Here is a 23,236-nt window from a genome sequence, read left to right as displayed (position 1 = left end):
CTTCCCAGTGACATCTTTGCTCCACATCACCACCATGATAGCAATGTAATAATACATTCCATTTTTAAGGCCTTATTATTTGCCATGCACATTACTTAGGTTTTCTCTAATTCTTTTTAACAGTCCATAGCAAGTGTTATGTCTATTTTACAGATGCTGAAACAGTTTGGAGAGATGAACAAATTTTTCCAATGCCACAAGCATTCTCCCTGGTTTTTCCACTCCTTGATTTTATCCTAGCCACCTTTCAAAGCCAATTTTAGTAATTCTATGTTGCCTGAAGCAGCTATGGTGGTGTAGTGATTAAAGCATTTGGTTGTCAACCAAAAGTTCAGTGGTTTGAACCCACCAGCTGCTCTGTGGGAGAAAGATGAGGCAGTCTGCTTCCATAAAGATTTACAAACCCTATAAGGTTTGGAAACCCTATAAGGTCACCAGGAGTCAGAATCGACTTGAAGGCAGTGGGTTTGTTTTTTGTGGTATCTCGCATGAAGACCAGGGCTTTGAACCCATTCATTCTGATTCCCCACCTGAGAATTTGCTTTTCCTTCCCAGATATACTGAATTGGAATCTACTTTTTAACGAGATTTCAGGTGTTTCTTAAGTGTACATTCTTACGTACATAAGCATCACCTGAGGATCTTCCAGAGCAAAGAAGAATGAAGAAAACCAAAGACACATGGAAACAATTAGTCCAAGCAACTAGTACACTATACAATCCTCAGCCTATCTGACTATGAGACCAGAAGAACTAGATGGTGCCCAGTTACCGCTGTCAACCACTCAGAGGGGAATCTATGTAGGAGATCCTGGATAGAGTGGGAGAACAATGTGGAACAAAACTCAAAATCATTAAAAAAAAAAAAAAGGACCAGGTTTTCTGGTCTGATAGAGACTGATGGAACCACTGAGACTATGGCCCCTAGTTGCCTTTTAGGTCTGGAATTGAACTCACTCCTGTGGCTTCCAGCCAAACAATAGACATGCATATGAGCTGAACATTTACAATAGGTAGATACACTCCTTGGAGAGATGAATCATGGAAGAATAGAAGGGCTGTATACCTATTGTACCTATCCCAATTGATGTACTGTAATCACTAAGTCAAAAATTACCAAATATTATTCATTGAGCACCTAACCAGTTGCCATCCAGTCATTTTCAACTCATAGTGACCCGGTGTGTCAGAGTAAAACTATGCTGTACATGGTTTGCCCACCAACTAAGTAGAAAACATAGTGCAGGACACTGAAGGCAATGCAAAAACATTATCAGCAGATCTCTCTGGTTTCAGAAAGCTCACAATTTAGTTGAGGAAATTAGGCATCCATGTGAGCAGACAAGAAGTGCCAGACCACATATCAGACCAGGCTGGGCCTTCCATTCACCCACCCTACTCCTCACCAACCACCACTAACCAGGTGACTACATCCCTTGCTTCCTTTAAATCTCCACTCAAAGGTCACCTTTTCACTGAAGTCTGCCCTGACCACCCTACATGAAATTATAATCCACCCTACCTCTGCCCTGCATGCTCATTCTCCCTAAGTTTTTTTTTTTTTCCCCACAGCACTATCATCTGCTTGCATACTGTGTAATTACTTTATTGTGTTTCTTTTATAAAGTTTTCACTGCCACTAGACTCTAACCTCCACAAGAGCTAAGATTTCTTTTTTGCTCACTGTTTTTCCTCAGAGTCTAGAACAGTGCCTCGCACGTTATAGGCACTCAAAATATTTTTTAAAAATGTTGAATGAATGCCAGTGAGTAGAAAAGATAAAAGTGCTGAAGGACTTTAGAGGTGGAGAGATGATAATGGCCATGGCCCTGAGCAAAGTCTTCATAAGGCCTTCGAACTGTTTCATTCCCCTGCTGACAATGTGCATCTCCACCCCAGAGATACTGAATCAGAATCAACATTTTAACAAGACCTCAGGTGATTCTTTTTTTTTTTTTTTTTAATTTTTATTGTGATTTGGGTGAAAGTTTACAGAGCAAATTCACTTTCCATACAGCAGCTCACATACACTTTGTCTCATGACATTGACTACAATTTCCCACAATGCAACAGCTCCCCTCCTGCTTCCTACCCATAGTTACATCTTCCCTGTATCCTTCCCTCCCATGCACTCCTGCCCCCTGAGCTGTCTCCCTGTGCATACACAGCCCTTCTATTCTCCCATGATTCATCTCTCCAAGGAGTGTATCTACCTATTGTAAATGTTCAGCTCATATGCCTGTCTTTTATTTGGCTAGAAGCCACAGGAGTGGGTTCAATTCCAGACCTGAAAGGCAGCTAGGGGCCATAGTCTCAGTGGTTCCATCAGACCAGCAAACCTGGTGCTTTTTTTTTTTTTTTTTTTTAATGATTTTGAGTTTTGTTCCACATTGTTCTCCCACTCTATCCAGGATCTCCTACATAGATCCCCCTCTGAGTGGTTGACAGTGGTACCCAGGCACCACGTATAGCACATGTTCTGATGCTTTTGTATTTATAATCACTTTAAAGCATTAATGGCGAATCCTTGCATTAGTACCCCAACATGCACATTTGCTTTATTGAGCTTCCTGCTTTATTGGAACCACAGGATGTGACCAAGAAAGAGGGAACATTGCCCCCTTCTGGGAAGAAAGTACTAGTTGCTTTTAATTAAACTATTCTCTGGGAGCTCTGGTGGCGTTGTGCCGAAGGCATTTGACTGCCAACCAGAAGGCTGGCGGTGCAAACCCACTAACCACTCCTCGGAAGGAAGGTTGGGTAATCTACTTCCGTAGTGATACTGCCTCAGAAACTCAAGGAGGGGTTGCTATGAGTCCGATACGACTCTGTGGCAGTGGATTTGGTTTGCACCCTTTGATAGCTTAGCTGCTAGAGCGGAAGACTGTAGACAGGACAAGTGTGGATATCCTTAGGTCGCTGGTTCGATTCCAGCTCACAGGAGGTGCCTGATGCTTTTGGGAGCTCTGGTAGCATAGTGCCTAAAGCACTTGACTACTAACCAGAAGGCTGTCAGTTCAAACTCACCAGCAACTCCTCGGAAGGAAGGTTGGGCAATCTACTCCCATAGTGATACTGCCTCGGAAATCCAAGGAGGGGTCGCTATGAGTTAGGGCCGACTCGACGGCACTTAACATCTATGAGTCAGGGCCGACTCGACGGCACATAACAACAACAAGCCATTGAGTCAGATCCAACTCATAGCAACCCCTCTTTGGGTTTCCAAGGCAGTATCACTACAGAAGTAGATTGCCCTATCCCCCTTCTGAGGAGTGGCTGGTGGGTTTGAACTGCCATCCTTCTGGTTAGCAGTCAAATGCCTTAGGCATTACATCACCAAAGCTCCCTTTATAACCCTTCAGCATCTACCAAAGAACCCCAAATACCTAGATTAGCATTTTTATAACAATTTGATTGAGCATCATCAAAGAAAATGAAATTTCTCAGAAAAAAAGGAGATGATACAGGAAATGAAGTACAGTTGTTTCCTTAATAAAACATAAAATAACTAGGGAGAAGGCTGTATAATCATTTGGGCCAATTTGACACATAAGAATGGGACAATTCCCCAGGAAACCTGAGCTAAATAATCAGGAATCTTCCACCACAGGAAGAATGATGTAGCAGGGAGAAAAAGCAACATGAACAGAAAGCGTAGAATTGTGGAAAGAACAGGCTTGGCAAACTGGCAGGAAGCTAGGTGTCCAAATATCCACTAAGATTTTTCCACTGGAAGTGTCTGCATAAGACATCACTGTTGCCACTACTAGCCCTCAACATTGTAGGCCCCTCCTGCTGCCAGTGGAGTGAATTCTAAACTGTCACAGTTTCTTTGTACCAGCCTTGTCAATTTCTGTCCCAGTGGGAGCATCTGGTTGGCAAGCTTAGGATCTATGTCTACTCTAGCTGGTAGGGCAGCAGTGCCACAGGTGACCAACTGGGCTTCCTACTGGGGTCTGGTGTTATACTATAGTGGAATTCTCAAACATGGAAAGGGGGTTCCAATGGAGGGTAGCCCCAAAGTAAGAAAAATCTACAGATAACTACTTTGACTATCATTGGTTCTCCATAAGCCATCTCTTTTCAACTCAGTGTAAAGGCATCATAGACTTTATAGTTAGAAGGGACCTAGTATCCTCTCATTTGAAAGTTTGGGAAACCAAACTTAACCAAAGCATGGTTAAGTTTTTAAGTTTTATGCATGTTATATAGAGTTATCGGAAAGCAAGGATCAGACCCTAGATCCCCATGCCCAATCTTGAAGACAACGTTTTTCAACCCTTTTAAACCTACCATCTCTCATGGAAATCCTAAAATGTCACCTACCTCTCCTCCCATTCTAATTTGCTCTACCAGAGAGGTGTGTTTTCCAACTGAGGAGGTAGAAAGCAGGCTGTTTCTTGTATTGCCCGTTGCCTCAGTCACTTAGAGTAGGATGCTGTGATGCCAATGTCTGTGCCCGCATCTACCATCCCTAATACATTTACATATATGGCATACATATATTACACACATGGTATTGGAGGGGTAATAGTATTTAAGCAGTAATTAAGACCAAAGGCTTTGGCTTCAGGGCTGCAGTTATCTTTTCCTTGCAGACATTGGGAGTATTGTTTAAGCTCCCTGGGCTCATGCAGGAAATGAAAATCTTACTACTACGGATGTTGTAACGATAAAGTGAGATGATGCCTGCAAAGTGCTGAAGAACGCCTAGCACAACCGAAAGCTTGCCCAGCTTTGCTTTCTGTAGCATGCATTACGCAAATAGTAGTATTATTGGTTATTTATTTCTTCTTCCATGTATACGATTACATAGCATCTCCGGGCATTCTTGCCGTACCGAAATCGTCCCTCACTCCCGGCTACCACAAAGCACTACGGTCTTTACGACAGCGCACGACGCCGAGGCTGAGTAGCACGCCAGGTTCGGAGGGCCCGTACAGCGCGGGCCAATCACACTGTCTCTAAGCGATGACGACAGGCTGTGTCTGTGCATGCGCAGGGCGGGGAGACCTTGGCGAGGCGGTGACGGCGCTCTGCAGAGGTGAAAACCTTGGCAGGAAGGAAAGTACAGGGGAAAAATGCAGAGCTGGAGTCGTGTATACTGTTCCCTGGCTAAGGTGAGGGCCAACTGGGTGGGTTCGTGCAGAGCCACAGGGTATAAAGAAGTGTCGTGACAGAGTCTGGAGACGCGGCCTTAACTCTGGTCGTGGTATGAGGCCGGGGGCCTGGCTGGGCGACCCCGACCGCCTCTTTACAGGCTCAGCCCACGCCGCGCCTGGGAGGAAACGGACCTCTTTTCGGCTGCAATGGGCCCAGAACGGGGCTGTGGAGAGTCATTATGGCCAGTAGTCCCACACAGGCCTCAGCTGAGGGGCAGGCGGGTCACACAGGCAGGTCTCCACCTTGGCAGAGGACGTATGAGCCGTTCTTGTCTTCGTATGGGCTGGCTCTTACTGCCTTTTCTTTTCCTAATCTCAATCCCGGCCCTGGAGTGACCTCACTTTGCAGTAAGTGGGTAACTTTGGGGCCGCTGCTTGAAAGGGCCAGACACAGTCTCCCCAGACAGATGGCCCTAGGAATTCCCTGAGGTCCCTTCAGTGTCTGCAGTTTCAAACTAAGTCCATTGCCATCCCCCAGGTCGCTCAGTTGCAGCGGGTTATTAACGAAGACAGCTTTCTTTTCTCATCAACCTAACAGCAACAGCTACATAGTGTGTGTGTGAGATGATGGTTGGGTACTGTAGTGATGTGCCTGTTGTTATGTGCCGTCGAGTCGGCCCCGACTCATAGTGACCCCTCCTTGGGTTTCCGAGGCAGTATCACTACGGAAGTAGGATTGCCCAACCTTCCTTCCGAGGAGTGGCTGGTGGGTTTGAACCACCAGCCTTCTGGTTAGCAGTCAAGTGCTTTAGCCACTATGCTACCACGGCTCCTGTGCCTATATAGTAATATAAGGAGTTTGGTGGTGTAGTGGTTAAGGCATTTGTCTGCTAAGAAGGCTGGCAGTTCAAACCCACCAGCCGCTACGCAGAAGGAAGATGTAGTAGTTTGCTTCTGTAAAAATTTACAACCTCGGAAAACCAGTGGGGGTCATTGTGAGTCGGAATGGACTGGTTGGCAGAGAGTTTGGTTTATAGAGTAATACAGACATTTTTACAGATAACATAGATATCAAGCCCCCTTATTTGGAAAAATGAGTAGTCAGAGTTTCAGAGACTAACATGCTAGAGGCCATGCTTTTAGTGCATGGCACAACTAGGACTAAAATTCAGGACTGACATTTAGTCTACTGCTTTGAGATCAGCTGTCCTGAAGAGTTCTGGTAGCACAGTGCCTAAGGCATCTGACTCCTAACAAGGAGGTTGGCGGTTGGAACCAGCCAGCCACTTCGTGGAAGCAAGACTGGGCAAACTACTTCTGTATAGATTTTCTGCCTCACAAACCCAGCGGAGGTCACTGTGAGTCAGAATTGATTCCACGGCAGTGGGTTTGGTTTGGGTTTTTGGTCCTGCCCTCAGGTACAAGATGTATCTTGGAATAGAGGACATTACTACACAAGTGTACGGTTTGTCACTACCTCCCGTTTTCCTGCTGTGATAGGAACTACAGGTTTCTCCTGCTGTTGGAAAGTAGAATCTTTTTGTGAAACTTTTAAGCCGAAATGGCATAAAGAAAGATGCAATTCCCATTAAGTTTAATGAGAAAATTTTTTGAGTGTTCCCAGACCCAAAAAATAACCTATCAAATCATACCAGATAACACATAAAACCTTAAATAACAATGACATACACTGTTCACAGCTCATTCAGAATTGTGGTGGCTTGATGCCGAGATGCTGAGTGTAGATCTCTGGGGAAGGAGCTTGGTAACATCACTCACAGTGTGCTTCATTGTACCTGCTGCTACTTTAAGGGCTCACTGCAAAACACGTGCGGAATGCTAGTTTGCGCTTTTTGCCTTTTTTCCTGAAAGTGTAAACCTTCAGATTTCTGTTGGTTAGCAAAAACACGTATTTTAGGTCTTTCGTAAGAGTCAAGTGGCAGAAAGTGAACTTTGGAAAAGCACGGGATACCTGTACTTGTTTTGTTTCTTTGTGCTTCACTCTTCTTACAAAACAAAACAAAACAAAACAAAAAACCCAAACTCACTGCTGTTGAGTCGGATCTGAGGCATAGCAACCCCTTCTTGGGTTTTGGAAGTGGTATCACTATGGAAGTAGATTGCCCAACTTTACTTCCAAGGAGTGGCTTGTGGGTTTGAACCACCAGCCTTCTGGTTAGCCTTAGGCACTTGGGGGGAAACAAAATGGAGCTCTGCTGGCTCATTGGTTAAGGCATTTGGTTGCTAACTGAAAGTTCAGTGGTTCTAATCCACCAGCGACTCCACAGGAGAAAGATGAGGCAGTCTGCTTCTGTAAAGATATACAGCCTTGACCCTGTGGGGCAGTTCTGCTCTGTTCTGTAGGGTTGCTGTAAGTCAGAATTGACTTGATGGCCATAGGTTTTTGTTTTTAGGAAATGGTTGCCATCCAACCTAGACATTGTTGTGGAGACTGATGCAAATTGTAAAACTGTAATAGTTGCAGTTAGACACTAGTGTCTAATTTTCTGTTTCTAGTAGATGACTTAGGAACAGATTTGTAGGTTGTTTAGGTAAATATAGACTGTACATACATGGGAGATTAGAGTTAGGAAACAGTAAGGATTATCATAATGTAGATTATATAAGTATGTTAGAATGTTTAAGAGCTTTAATTATGACATTAAAATGATCACTGGCACTAAAAATTAGCCATGCTTTCTTAAAATTTGCACCATTGAATGCATTTCTCATTAGGGAAGATATGGAGTGTGTTGTTGGATAGTCATAGTAAAAAGATAGTGTGGCAAGCTGAGACTGAAAAGTTTAAATGATTATTGTCAAAGAGGAGAAATTAACAGTGTAATCTCTGTGTTGCAATGGAAGGTGCACTAGCAATCAATGCTTGTTAGATTTGCTTAAAATCATTGTGCTCTCCTTAACCTATAGTAGTCATGTGTCGTGAATTCATATTTTACGTAATAGGAACTTTATTCTCGTTCTTCTAGAGAAGCCATTTCAGTCGAATATCTCGTGGCCTACAGGGAGTTTCTGCAGTGCCTCTGAGAACTTATGCAGATCAATCGAGTAAGTACTTTTGTTAGTAAACCGTTTTTCCTCGTATTAGTTGTTCATTCTTTGTATTTAAATGTAGAAGAAAGTGAATATTAGAATAACCAATAATAAAGTAAGCAGTATTAGAATTCATTAAATAATATATTCATTTGAATGTTTATTAAACACCTAGTGTTTTCCAGGCAGTATGCACTAGTAACATAAATATTTTGGGAAGTGTTAAGTGTTAAAGCACGTAGTTAGGAAGAAAGGAGACTTTTTGGTAGGGTGCCAGGGAAGGCCTTTCTGAGGAGATGCTGACTCAGCAAGGGCCTGAGTTGAGTGAGAGAGTGAGGAAGCTATTTCAGGCAGAGGGAAATAGCAGTAAGAAGGGTTTGAGTGGGAAATTAGCTTGTGAGGTTTTAAGGAGCCTCAAGAAGATTGGTGTGGCTGGGACAGAGACCCATAGAATGTGAAGAGTGGTAGACTGGGGTTAGGTCATGGAGAGCTTTCAAAGTCAGGACAGTGAGTTTAGGTTTTACTTCCTTCAGGTGTGTAAAAAGGGCATGGAGATAGCATCCTCTGGCGTCTAACTTCACAACAGGGAGAGAGAATCACCATCAACATGCTGAGGCTGATTCCTGTTAGGCCAGATATACCCTCACTCTCCAGCCTTTTTACCAATTCTGATGCCAAGTGTCCATCCCATGGCACTCACTGCTTTATTACTGGATTCAGTAATTTGTTGCATTGGCCACACAGAACTCACAGACAGTATTCATGGTTATGGGCTTTATTAGGCAATAACAGGCTCAGGAATGCTCTTGGGATACAATACTTGGAGCAGGACAGTATCCACTCTGCTGTGCCCTCAGGTAGGCCTCTCTGGCCCTTGGCCTCCAGGCCTGGCCTCTGCTCTGGTAAGTGCCACAAAGCTCTTTCAGCTCTGCCGATAGGTGCACCTACATGCATCCCACTCCGCCAGCAAGCCTCTTGCCCAAAGGCTCTCAGCTTTCTCGCTCTGTGGGCTAGGAAGCCTGCAGCTCTATCTTATGCCTCTTTATTTCTCTGTGGCCATCTCTGCCATTTCTCTGCCAAGGAAGGTCCAGTGCAGGGCTCTTGGGTCCACTCCACTTCCAGCTTTTTTCCTCTTGATGATAGTGAGGTCCCCCTTTCTGCCTCTGGGATGGCTCATTTTAAGCCTAGCAGAATGACAAAACTAACCAGTCCCTGCATTACACTTCCATATACCTTATTTGCATAGTCCCACTTAGTAATCTTGTGAAAGTCACAAAGGCTGATTAGAAAAACCATAGCAAGTAATTGATTGAGCCCCAAAGTGTGATGGGAAACCACTGAAGAATTTGGAGCAGGGAAGTGATTTCATATATTTGTATAGAAACCTTTGGCTAGGGTGAACTGTAACCATCTACTTCCCTACATTCTGTGAAATAATTTTATGCTGTATCCTTAACTGTCATCAAATCATTATCATTTTGGATGTTTTACTCTTTAAGGAAGAGAGATTCTGGTAACCAGTGACCAGCAGTGAGTGAGTGATTTATCCTAGCTTTTGAACACATCAAGAAGTCCTTTAAAAAATTACTGGTTTAACAGTGGGGAAAGAGTTGTGCCCGGTATATCCATTTTTAAGGAGCCCTGGTAGCACAGTGGTTAAGCACTGGGCTGTTAACCAGAAGGTCAGCAGTTCAAACCTGCCAGGAACTCCATTGGAAAAAACACCTGGCAGCCTAGAAAGATTACAGCCTAGAAACTGCTACGAGGCAGTTCTGTTCTATCCTGTAGGGTCATTAGGAGTCGGAATCGACTCAGTGGCACACAACATATTACCTGTTTTCTTCATTGTGTTTTTGTTAAATGGGAGTGTTTCTTAATTTTTTTGATTCACACAATAGAAGAAATGTTACGTTTTCATTTCCATAGCATACGATTTAAAAACTTTTTCATGACTAAATTTGTACCTTTTGAATCTTCAGCAAAGATTTAGTCAGTACCTACTATTTGCAGGCAGTCCCAAGTAGAAAGTTAGATTGTAGTAGAATAGGCAGAGCGCTCCTGAATCAAACAGTTTAGTGATTGCTTGGCATTGGGTAATACCCATATATATATATAAAGTGTGTAAAGCCTTTGGGTGGATGAAGTAACCATATTTATATTCACCTTAGGTATTGGTTTAATGATTATTTTTTCCTCAAGAATGCAAGCTTCATTAGGGTAGGGACTGTACCTGTTTTGTTAGCACCTAAAATGGTATCTGGCATACAGTAGGTACTCAAAACCACACAGGCCTATTGCCGTCAAGTTGTTTCCAACTCATACTGCCTTACAGTGCAGAGTAGAACTGCTCAGTAGAGTTTCTAAAGCTGTAATTTTTATAGGAGCAGATTGCCGTATCTTTCTCCCAAGAAGCAGCTAGTGGGTATGAACCACCGACTTTTTGTCTGGCAGCTGAGCACTTCAACCACTGTGCCACAAGGGCTCCCTTCAGTAGGTATTCAGGACAGGTCTATTGAATAAATAAGCCTCATACCCTGAGACCAGAAGAACGAAATGGTATCCTGCTATCAATACTGGCAGTTCTAACCAGGGTCATAGATATGACCAAAAAAAAAAAGCAAACTCACTGCCATTGAGTCAATTTCGACTCGTAGCAACCCTTCCTTGGGTTTCCGAGGCAGTATCACTATGGAAATAGATTGCCCCATCTTCCTTCTGAGGAGTGGCTGGTGGGTTTGAACCGTCAGCCTTGTGGTTAGCAGTCAAATGCCTTAGGCACTATGCCACCAGAGCTCCTAATTTATTTACATAGTTTACTGGATAGAATGGGATAAAAATGTAGAACAAAACTCACATTGTTAAAAAAGGTCAGACTAATTTGATTAGTTGAGACCAGAGGATTTCCTGATGCTCTGAGATACTCTCTAAACCTTGAACCAAAACTATTCCCTGAGATCACCTTTTAGCAAAACAACAAAGTAACACACAAAATAAAGGATATTGCCTGTAAGTACAGTACTGTATTAACAAACCATCTATATGAGACCAACATAAGGTCAACATTTATTCTAAAGCACAGGTAAGAAGATAAGGGATCAGGGAAAGTAGAGTATTGGAAACAAGCAGAGCATAGTTAAAGAGAATGTTGGCACAAATGTGAGAAATGTAACTAATGTCACTGAATAATTTGTACAGAAATTGTCAAATGGGAACCTAATTTACTGTGGAAATTTTCACCAAAACACAGTTAAATACTTCTTAAAAAAAGCATGTAAAATTTTGTATGGGAAAATCTAAATTTTATAAAAATTTGAATGAAAAAAATATTGGCAGGAATCTATAAAAATGGTTTTCTCTGGGGTATGAGGCATTATACTTATTACTGTTTCTTTCTGTATTTTCCCCCCACTAAACTTACATATTTTAATCAGAAAAGATGTTAAAAATTCAGTAAAGGAACCCATTTTTGTAGCTTATATTTACTTATGGGGACATTAAAATTTCAGGGGTATTGTTTAGCTCCTATTGGCAGAGTTATAACATTTGGTTACAAACCAAAAGGTTGGTGGTTGAGCCCACTAGCTGCTCTGCGGGAAAAAGACGAGGCAGACTGCTTTTATAATGATTTACAGCCTTTGAAACCCTGTAGGACAGTTCTACTTTGTCCTAAAGGGTCCCTGTGAGTTGGAATAGACTCAGTGGCACTGGATTTAGTGGTGTTTTGGAATTATTATCTACTATAACCAAGAGGAACCAATACTTTCATTGATTCATGCTTAAAAGTGCATAAGAATTCGGGAGAATTCTTAGGTTTTGTCAATAATTGATTTGAATAATTTCTTAGATGTCTTCCAGCAGAGGCTCTATGATTCTTTGCCTCATATCCCAGAGAAAACCATTTTTATAGATTCCTGCGAATATTTTTTTCATTCAAATTTTTATAAAATTTAGATTTTGCCATACAAAATTTTACATGCTTTTTTTTAGGCCAGCAGATGTTTTTTGAACGATACTAGTACCTGGGAAGGAGCTCTGGTAGCATAGTGCCTAAGGCACTTGACTGCTAACCAGAAGGCTGGCAGTTCAAACCCACCAGCCACTCCTGGGAAGGAAGGTTGGGCAATCTACTTCCGTAGTGATACTGCCTCGGAAACCCAAGGAGGGGTCGCTATGAGTTGGGGCCGACTCAACGGCACATAACAACAACAACAGTACCTAGGAATAAAATAGTGCTGGTGTTTACTTGGAGGTTTAAATATCAGAAGACTGTCTACTTGTTTTTCTAATGAGCTGTTTTTAGTAAAAGGTAAGCAATTTATTATTTTATGTCAATTTGCTTTTATTTTAGTTGATGCTGATGTAACAGTAATAGGTTCTGGTCCTGGAGGATATGTTGCTGCTATTAAAGCTGCCCAGTTAGGCTTCAAGGTAAGGTCTGCACTCAGACTAGATGCTGATTGGTTTTTATTTGGATAGAATTGATCATGTTTACACAATAGTTTATGCTTAAAAGTGCAAAAAATAACATTTTAATCTGTGTAGTATCTTTAACCCTGATAGTAATGAAGTGAGAGTTTGGTTGTAGTATTTTCATGGAAGGGAAAGTGAAGTCCAAAAAAACGTATTTTTCCCTTTCCCTGGTACTTTTCGTAATAGTAAACAAAAATACCTATTAGAATAATTTACTTTTGAATTAGCCTGGAAGAGCTTCATTTAAAGAGATCTGTATTTTGATCTCTGAAAAACACAACTTGAGAAACATGTTTTGCATAAAAATTAAGCAAACATATTTGGAAGTTTAATAGACTAAAATATTATAGTTTATGTATAGTTAAAAAATGTTTTGTTTGGTTGTAGACAGTCTGCATTGAGAAAAATGATACACTCGGTGGAACATGCTTGAATGTTGGCTGTATTCCTTCTAAGGTGAGCATACATTTTGTACAATATAACAGGTTTTCATTAGCTATGGACTAAAAAGATGCATTGAGACTAGAATGAATATTAGATTAATATAATTATACAAAACAAAACATGATAAAAACACAGTTTTCCTTTGTAAAACTTAAGTCTTTCCAGTCTGCCACACATTCCTGAAATACCTTCCTTGTCTCAGTGCTTAGGATTTCTGTTTAAAAAAACTGACATTCCAATTTTTCTCTTTTACTGATGAGACAGATAGTAGTAAATTCTTCTTTTAGGTCCTTTATGTATGTAAACATGACTGCCTTTTTCACCTGCCATCCTTAAGTATGTATTCTTTGCTCTTAAAGAAAGTCAACATGTCTTTGTTTTTCATTCTTGTTTGTTGAATGTCTTTTATGTAATTATTGTTTGTTTTAGGTTAATTATGTAAGAACAGAAACTGAAATGGTATATAGTCAGTCATATGTACAGTTCCACAGAGAATGAAATTTTGTGTTTTTTGATTGTATGTAGTCTATTCAGGTATGACTGCTAACCAGAAAGCTGGAGGTTCAAACCCACCACACACTCCACAGAAGGAAGGTTGTGCAATCTACTTCCATAGTGATACTGCCTTGGAAAACCAAGGAGGGGTCACTATGAGTCAGAATCAACTTGATGGCAGTGGGTTTGGTTTTTTTATAGTCTTTTTATGAACATTTGATAATTTCATCTTTCTGTTTCCTTTAGGCTTTGTTGAATAACTCTCATTATTATCATTTGGCCCATGGAAAAGATTTTGCATCTAGGGGAATTGAAAGTAAGTATAGTTTTCATATTCAACAGTATCACAAGGCATGCTTGACTCGAGTCTTGTGGCTAAAGACTTAGTTTGTATGTGTGTTTAGTGAGAAAAGATTAAGATAAAGAATCATGAAAATGTAGAGAGATTGGTTTAAGAAAGGGCTTAAATCCAGATTTCTACCATAATATCTTCTATTCATGGCTAGCTTTTGTCTGAAATTTCACATGTGCGCGCGCACACATGCGTGTGTGTGTGTAGAGTAGAGTAGAGTTCACTTAGAAGGATGGGTCCCTGCGGGCTGTGGATAAATAAAGGAGGAAGGAAACTCTGTGTAAGTTGCTGGTAGTGAAAAGGGGTGTGAGGTATGGTATGTTGGTAGTGAAAAGGGGTATGTTGTGGTGATGAGGTGCCATCCAGTCAGTTCCGACTCAGAGTGAGCCTGTGCACAACAGAATGAAACACTACCCATCCTCACAATTGTTGCTGTATTTGAGCCCATTATTGCAGCCACTGTGTCAGTTCATCTCATTGAGAGCCTTCCTCTTTTTGCTGACCCTCTACTTTTCCAAGCATGCTGTCTTTCTCCAGGGACTGGTCTCTTGTGATAACATGTCCAGAGTTTGTGAGACAAATTCTTGACATCATTGCTTATAAGGAGCATTGCGACTGTACTTCCAAGACAAATTTGTTCTTTCTTCTGGCAGTCTATGGTATATTTAATATTCTTTGCCAGCCCCATAATTCAAAGGCATCAGTGAAAAGAAAGTGCATTTTATATTTTAATTTGGTGTGTCTATCTCCTGTCATCCTTTTGGGCTGTTTTTATTCCACCTCTTCTAACTGTTGCTGTTGACGAATATATGCATAGGGCAGTCTGTTTTAGAGAGGGTCTAAAACATCCCTTGAAATACTTTATTTATTTACTGTAACAGTAAGCTTCTGAAAGAAGAAGGTGTGGTATAGGCAAAAAAAAAACAAAAAAACCAAACTCAGTGTCGTTGAGTTGGTTCTGACTAACAGTGACCCGTCCTTGGGTTTCCAAGGTGGTATCTCTATGGAAGTAGGTTGCCCAACCTTTCTTCTGAGGAATGGCTGGTGGGTTTGAACCTCCAGTCTTCTGGTTAGCAGTCAGATGCCTTAGGCACTACGTGACCAGAACTCCTGCAGTATAGGTCCAGTGGATATAGAGGAGATGTATGTACACTAAACCAAATAATTAAACTACATGAAAAATAGAATTACTTAAGGAAAGAAGAGATAAAGGTAGTCAAGAGACCTGTATTATAGGAAAGGCTTTGTTTTTAAGCTATGTCCTTAGGCTCTTTATTTTCTTATTTCTAGGGTAGGTGTTAGTTGCATGAGCCGATCTCTAAGATATTCTTACCTTTAAAATTCTATTGAGTTGAGCAATTTTATCTTACATTGTTTTGGAATTCTCTTCTGAGTTAAATGAGTAATTAAATCTACTTTATTAAACTAAATTCTTTTATATTAAGTGTGTCCATTTGAAATTTTCAAATGTGTTATTTTTATTAGCTTTTATTTCATGGCATTTAGCATTTGTCCTTATTTAAAATTCAGGTCATATTTTATTTTGCCATTTCTACTTAAATCTCTTCCAGGTTTATAACTATCATAAGGTGTTTGGAGACTGTGTGGTCACAGTAGGGTATAATATTTTATTTTTGGCTATTTTACTTCTAAAGAGGAACTTTTTCTTTTTTTGTATTTATACATGCACACACACATAATTAAATTGTGATTTGGGTAAAAGTTTACAGAGCAAATTAGCTTTCCATTCAGCAGTTCATACACATTGTTTAGTGACCTTAATTGAAATAAATACCACAATGTAATTGCACTCTTCCCACCTCTTCCCTATATTTACCATTTCTCTTCACCCTTCTTTCCTATCCCTTCCTGCCTTCTTAGGTTTGTCCCTTGCAAATGCTGCCATTTTGTTTTTGTTCTAATGAGTACATATTATTGCTTACCTTACAGCCTGTCTGTCATTTGGCTGAAAGGTGAGCCACAGGGTTGAGTTCAGGTCCAGGCTTGAGGGATGTCTAAGGACTATAGTCGGCAAGGTTCTACCAGTCTCTATCAGATGTGGTCTTTTTAACGATTTTGAGTTTTGTTCCACATTTTTCTCGTAAATCTATTCAGAACCTGCTATTGTGAGCCCTTTCTCTGCAGTCAGCAGTGGTAGCCAGGCATCATCTAGTTCTTTCAGTCTTAGTCATGGAGGTTGGTGTTCATATGGTCCATTAGTCCTTTGGACTAATTGTTTCCATATGTCTTTGATTTTCTTTACTCTTACTTGCTCCAGATTGGGAGAGACCAATAGTTGCACTTTACATGGCAGCTCACAAGCTTTTAAGACCCCAGTTGCTACTTGTGAAGGTGGACTTCTTGCAGTATTTGATGGGTCTCACTAATTTCGATATGATGTTCTTGATTTTTTGTCAGCTACGATTGTTATATCAGTTATGATATTCAAAAAATTTTCATACTGCATTATGTACAGCTCCATAAGCATTAGCGGAATCCCTTAGGGATGCAAACAGTTAAGTGCTCAGCTTCTCATCAAAACATTGGCAGTTCAAGTCCATCCAGAAGTGGCTTGGAAGAAAGGCCCTGGTGACCTACATCTGAAAAATCAGACACTGAAAACCCAGTGACACACATTGGGTCTCCTCATTAGTTGGAATCAACTCAACAGTAACTGGTTATAAGTGTTAGGCTTCAGTTTTCTAGACCATGATTAGTGAAAATAACACATACAGCTTCAAGAATTTACATAAGAACTGAAGATTTACCTAAATTCCAGTGTCTGAAGTTCGCTTGAATTTAGAGAAGATGATGGAGCAGAAGAGTACTGCAGTAAAAGCTTTAACAGGTGGAATTGCGCACTTATTCAAACAGAATAAGGTTAGTATGTTTAATGTTCAGGTTTCTGCTTTATTTAATATATACTTTTAACATTGCTCTGTGCTGATAGAGTGGTGGTATTTGGACCTGGCTACGAAAGGATGTTTTTTAAATTTACAACAGTGTGCTAACCCAAAATAGCTTTCTTTGAAATATATAGCCATTTTTTGTTACTCGGTGTACAGGATTACTGAAGAAGGAAATGTTTCATATTTGATGAATTCATTTAATAAATTTTACTGTTAATCATATTTATAAAAAGTGATTTAAACTTTGTGATTTTTATAAGCATTTGTTTTATGAAGGTTGTTCATGTAAATGGATATGGGAAGATAACTGGAAAAAACCAGGTCACTGCTTCTAAGGCTGATGGGGGCACTCAAGTTATCGATACAAAGAACATTCTCATTGCTACAGGTTCAGAAGTTACTCCCTTTCCTGGAATCACGGTATTTTCGCTTTATAACGTAATGACTATTAGAATTTTCCTTTAGAGATAAATTTTTATAAATTAACACATGCTATTCATGACTATTGAATGAGAGTGTTTTGACTGAAATACTCTATTTGGACAGTCATTCAGCTTTGGAGAGTTGCTTATCTTTATTCTACAGTGATTTGGACCAGATACAGACCACTTTATATTAAGATACTGACTGAAATACTCTATTTGGACAGTCATTCAGCTTTGGAAAGTTGCTTATCTTTATTCTACAGTGATTTGGACCAGATACAGACCACTTTATATTAAGATACATTTGAATTCAATATGAAGTTAAAATTGGCCATTTTGTTTTGAAACAATGATAAAATTTTAAATGTAGCATTTTAATGGGATTTAACAAAATTTGGCATATGAATAGAAGTCATAGAGATAAATCTCTCACAACAAATAAATGACAGTATTTTTAGTGAGTATACTGCATGAGGTTACCACTTACAAATCATTATGTTTTCCCAGGTAATTTTGATTGTGTCTTTTGTTTTTCTTATAGATTGACGAAGATACAGTAGTGTCATCTACAGGTGCTTTGTCTTTAAAAAAAGTTCCAGAGAAGATGGTTGTTATTGGTGCAGGCGTAATAGGTGTAGAATTGGTAATCAGTTTCTTTCTGTTATTACCTCCATGGAGTTTGAAGGGAATCAAAGGTCCTCTATTTAATTTTTTCTGTAACATCTCAGGCAGATCAGCATTTGGTTTGCTTGAGCACTTACAAGGAGTTTACCTTTTTTCAAGAAAACCTTTATTTATTTTTTATTATGATTTCAGTGAAAATTTACAGAGCAAATTCGCTTTCCATACAGCAGTTCACATACACTTTGTCTCATGACATTGACTACAACCTACCCCAATGCAACAGCTCCCCTCCCACTTCCTCCCAATAGTTAACCTCTTCCCTGTGTCCATCCCTCCATGCACTCCTGCCCCCTGAGCTGTCTTCCTATGCATAAACAGCCCTTCTTTCTCCCATGATTGTTCTCTCCAAGGAGTATATCTACTTCAGGTAAATGTTCAACTCCTATGCCTGTCTTTTGTTTGGCTGGAAGCCACGGGTATGGGTTCAATTCCAGACCTGAAGGGCAGCCAGGGGCCATAGTCTCAGGGGTTCTACTAGGCTCTATCAGACCAGCAAACTTGGTCCCCCTTTTTTTTTCCTAAATGATTTTGAGATTTTTCCACATTGTTCTCCCTCTCTATCCAGGATCTCCTACATAGATCCCCCTCTGAGTGGTTGACAGTGGTAGCTGGGCACCATCTAGTTCTTTTGGTCTCATAGTCATAGGCTGTGGATCGCATGGTGTACCAGTCACTAGGACTAATTGTTTCCACAAATCTTTGGTTTTCTTTCTTCTTTGCTCTGGACAAGGAGAGACCCATCATTGCATCTAGATGGCTGCTTGCAACCCAAGAAAACCTTTTATGTACTCAGTCATTAGAATGTTCTCCTTTATTTGAAATCTACTTGTCTGTGTCGTCCACTCTTTCAGTTCCCTATAATTAGTCCTTTTTTTTTTTTTTTTTTAACTTACAGCCCTTGAAATATTGTAAGACAGCTCTCATGTTGAACAAATTGCATTCCAGGTAAAGACTGTGCTCCTTACCATGACTTAATGTAATCTGGCTTTTTGCTTCCTGTCCATCCTCATCTTAGTGCTTCTTGACTTAGGTTGTAGAAGTGTCAACCTATTTGCAGTTCCCTGAACTTCCATGATACTTCATACCTTCTTCCTGCAGTGTTCTTCCTTATTGTCCATACAGCAGCTTTCTTTAAATTTCTGATGACCACTTCTTGCCTCTGTTTTAGGCATTCTTCCCCATGGTCGTCGTACATTAGTGATTGAATTGCTCGACTGAAATAATTCAGACATTCTGCTCTCTAACCACAGCCTTCTCTTGCTTAGTTACTCTTACTAGGCTCTTACAGGCTCTTTAACTTACTAGGTTTTCTAGTCCGTAGGTTCCACTAGTTTTTCCCTATCTATCCTTTCCTGTCTTAACACTGCATTCCTGATTAGCTTAGATTCTGCAGTTTACCACTTTAACCACTCTCTTAAGTGTCCTTTGCCTCACTGTTTACCCACCTCCTTGGCAGAGCTCCTGTCCTGGTTGATTTAACCTTTAACTGTTTACCTTTTTAATGCCGTACCCAGGCTATTGACTGCACCTGGCGAAAAACAGCTTGCAGGTTGGTATCTGTATAAATTCTTGGTCAGGAACTCAACCTTGCTGGCCATCCCATTGTTTTTCTAGCTAGTACACTTTCCTGATCCCTGTAGTGACTGTTTCACGTCCTACTCTTCTCAGACCTCTGCTGCTGCACTGTCTTTGTGCCTGAGCACAGATGAGCTTGTTTCCTAAATATCACATAAAAGAGAATCCATCAGAGTACAGCTCCCTCAGTTTGATGCCCCAGATTTGAAAATATTCTTACCTGTTGTTACACTTGTCCTTTTGATCTTCCCTCTTGTTATCGTGCACATGTTGTTTTGTCTAAAACTAACTCCATTACCTGTTCTTTGATGCACATCATCAGAAACGTGGTTTTATGATTTATAGTCATAATTTCTTATATTTTTCAGTCTTTCAACTGTGTTACTTCTGCTTCTTTCTCATTTATGTTTAAGCCTGCCTTTGTGTCCCTGTGTGCCACATACACCTGGTCAGGCACATTCATGCTTATAGATATAGGCTTGTGTAAACATAAAGAAGCTTTCTCTTGACCTCATATCCTTCTCCAGTTTCTTATTTTCCTCTCCTGCTCTTTACAACCAAACTTCTTGAAATACCTGTTTATACTCTGTTTCGTGAACTTCTCCTCCTTAGTTCATGGCTTCTTATACCATTAAATTACTCTTGACGAGGACACAATTGGACTTACTGCTCAATCCATTGGACTGTTTTCTTCAGCAGCAATTGGCATTGCTGATTTTCTTGGTTTTGAAACTTTTCCCCCACCTTTTCTGATTCTGTACTCTCCTGGTCTTACTTCTACCCTTTAGGTTGAAATTTCTCCATCTTCTATGCAAGTTCCCCTTTCTGAGCCTTCCCTATAATTGTTTGCATTCCTTGAGATTCTGTCCTAGAATTCTGTCTCAGATTCTGTCTTTTTACGGAATAATACTCTTCATTCCCATCTCACTTACCCAAGGACTCATAAATATTTGCATCCTAATCCTCTCTTGTCTCTGGACTTTTATATCTGAATGCCTACCAGCATCTCTATTTGTTTGTCTTACAGGCACTCAGTTTAGTAAATGTATAACTTAAGTTTACAAAAAAAAAAAAAAAAACCAAGCAAAGCCTGCTTCTCATCTGATATTTCCCATCTCAGTGATTGGTACCATCCATGTAAAGGCCTAAGCAAGAAATTTGGGAGTTATATGTGACTTCATGCCCATGGCTTCAAGCCTCACATTCACCCAGTTACTGGGTCCTAATGTGCTTGTACCTGGTATGTATCTATTGAAATATACCCACTTCTTTTCATTTCTACTTCTTAGATTGTAGCTCTGGTCCACACTATGCCTTGGCTTAGGGCTCTCTTGCTTTTTTCATCTTGTAATAATTCTCACCAGACTGGCTAGAGTCATTTTTCTGTAACACAAATTTAATATGTCCATTTCCTACTTAAAAGCCTTCTTCAGTGGCTTAATACTGCTTTTTTGGATAAATCCAAACTCTTTTTGTTGTTTAAAAGTCAGTGTGATTTGACCCTGACTCACCTCACCAGCCTCATTTCTAGCTTTCTCTCTCTCTCAGACAGTGTTGTGGGTATATCACAGTATTAGTTACTGAGCAAGCTTTGCTCTCTGCTTAGAACATTTCCTCCCCTTCATTGGTCCTGTACTTCTGTGACCTAGATGTCGTTAGGTGCTTTTCTGTGTGTTCCATTGCACCGCACTTAACCCTTAACAGTATTTGTTCTTACTTTATATTACATGTTAATTAACTCATAAATTCCATAAGGGCAGGCATAATGACTGTTTCATTCACTATATGTCTTTAGCGTCTAGCGCAGTACCTGATAAGGAGCTTGATAGTACAGTGGTTAAGCATTCAGCTGCTAATGGAAAGATTGGTGCTTGGAACCCATTTAGCAGTTCCATGGAAGTAAAGACCTAGTGATCTGCCCCGTAAAGATTACAGCCTAGAAAACCCTGTGAAGCAGTTCTCTGCTACATGGGGTCACTATGAGTTGAAATTGACTCAATGGCACCTAACAACAACATTGATACCTAATACAGAGTGAGTATGGTTGGGCAATCCTACTTCTGTAGTGATACCGCCTCGGAAACCCAAGGAGGGGTTGCTATGAGTCAGGGCCAACTTGATGGCACATAACAACAACAACAACATTCACATGCTATCTCTTATTAATATTATTACTCAGTAAACACTTGACAAGGAGCTCTGGTAGCTTAGTGCCTAAGGTACTTGACTGCTAACCAGAAGGGTTTGAACCACCAGCCGCTCCTCAGAAGGAAGATGGGGCAATTGACTTCCATAGTGATACTGCCTCTGAAACCCAAGGAGGGGTCGCTGTGAATCGGGTCCGACTTGATGGCACGTAACAACAACAACAACAACAACAAACACTTGACCAGGACTCACCAAAACTTAGACATTTTTTAGTGAAGACTTCTCCCTTCTGTCCAGGAAAGCGTGAATGTTTCCTTCATTGAGTTCTTAGTATGCTGTGTCAACATCTTTGTAGCACTTGCTAATAACAGTGCAATGCATTTATCTGTTTATGTGTGTCTTCTATAAGGACATGAGCTCCTTGAAGTCAGAGATTGAGTTTATTGGTATTTGAATCCCCAGTGCCTGCCTCAATGCTTAGTACTTAGGTCTCATAGATACCAGATCCATTATTTTGTCATCCCTTCGATCAGTCCAGTCTGTCAGGATCACTTGTATATGAGTTCAAAACTAAACATAATATTCTAGATTGTGGAAAATATTTTCTTTGATATGCATAACATATTTTAATGTAATACCTTAATAAAACCCAAATCAAATTTGTTGACATAGAGTTGACTGTAATTCATAACAACCCAGTAGGACAGTAAAGCTACCCTATAGGGTTTCCAAGGCTGTAATCATTAAAGAAGCAGACTGCCACGTCTTTCTCCCATGGAGTGGCTGGTGAGTTTGAACTGCTGACCTTCCTTGGTTAGCAGCCAGGTGCTTAAGCACTGTGCCACCAGGGCTCCTTAATTTTTTTTAAAAGTCTATTAATTTAAAACAACAACAACAGTATTCTCAGTTAAAATTATAATTGAATGAAAAAAATATTTCTCTTTTCTTGAGAAAATTCATATACAAAGCCAGTTTATTATTTTACAAATATCGGTAATTAGTAGCACTAAGAGTCTGCTTCATCCCTGTCAGGACCTTCACACTTGCTATTCCTTTCTGCTTGGAACAGTCTTCTCCCAGTTATCTGTATAGTTCACTCCCTCTCAAGTTTTTGTGCAAATGTCATTTCCATTGAGCCCAGCTCTGCCCACACTATTGAAAATTGCAGTCTCACTCCCTGTTGTACTTACCTGCTTTATTTTTTTTTCCATATCTGTATTATCCTCTGACATAAATTTTACTTATTTTTTTCTCCTACTAGAATATAAGATCCCTGAGGGCAGGGATTTTTGTTTTCTTTGTTTATGTATCCCCAGGACCTATGACAAAGCAATCAAAAGTCATTGCCATTGTGTTGATTCTGAGTCACACAACCCTATACGACAGAATAGAACTTCCACACAGGGTTCCCAAGGTTGTAATTTTTAAGGAAGCAGACTGCCACATCTTTCTCCCTTGGAGTGCCTGGTGGGTTTGAACCTCTGACCTTTCTGTCAGCAGCCAGGTGCTTAAATATTGTGCCACCAGGGCTCTAGTCCATAGTAGGGGTTGAATGAATGAATGAATCTATTGCATTATATAT

At 40.3% G+C, this 23,236-nt stretch overlaps 1 protein-coding gene across 1 annotated transcript in view; it reads left to right on the top strand.

Annotated features, from left to right (window-relative positions):
- Window positions 1-5,053: 5,053 nt before the first annotated feature.
- The window catches only part of DLD (dihydrolipoamide dehydrogenase), a 23,269-nt gene continuing 5,086 nt past the window's right edge, over window positions 5,054-23,236 (top strand). The window contains exons 1-8 of the mRNA XM_007944343.2: window positions 5,054-5,119; window positions 8,089-8,167; window positions 12,501-12,580; window positions 13,010-13,078; window positions 13,808-13,877; window positions 16,693-16,793; window positions 17,099-17,242; window positions 17,789-17,890. Of these exons, the coding sequence (XP_007942534.1) occupies window positions 5,081-5,119; window positions 8,089-8,167; window positions 12,501-12,580; window positions 13,010-13,078; window positions 13,808-13,877; window positions 16,693-16,793; window positions 17,099-17,242; window positions 17,789-17,890 (684 nt within the window). The 5' untranslated portion in view covers window positions 5,054-5,080. The remainder of the gene's footprint in view (window positions 5,120-8,088; window positions 8,168-12,500; window positions 12,581-13,009; window positions 13,079-13,807; window positions 13,878-16,692; window positions 16,794-17,098; window positions 17,243-17,788; window positions 17,891-23,236) is intronic.

This window comes from Orycteropus afer, unplaced genomic scaffold (genome assembly GCF_000298275.1).
Source record: "Orycteropus afer afer isolate SDZICR_OR568_19922 unplaced genomic scaffold, OryAfe1.0 scaffold00007, whole genome shotgun sequence".
Taxonomy (NCBI): domain Eukaryota; kingdom Metazoa; phylum Chordata; class Mammalia; order Tubulidentata; family Orycteropodidae; genus Orycteropus; species Orycteropus afer.
The sequence above is the reverse complement of the archived record's forward strand: the minus strand, read 5'-3'. Positions and strand labels throughout refer to the sequence as shown.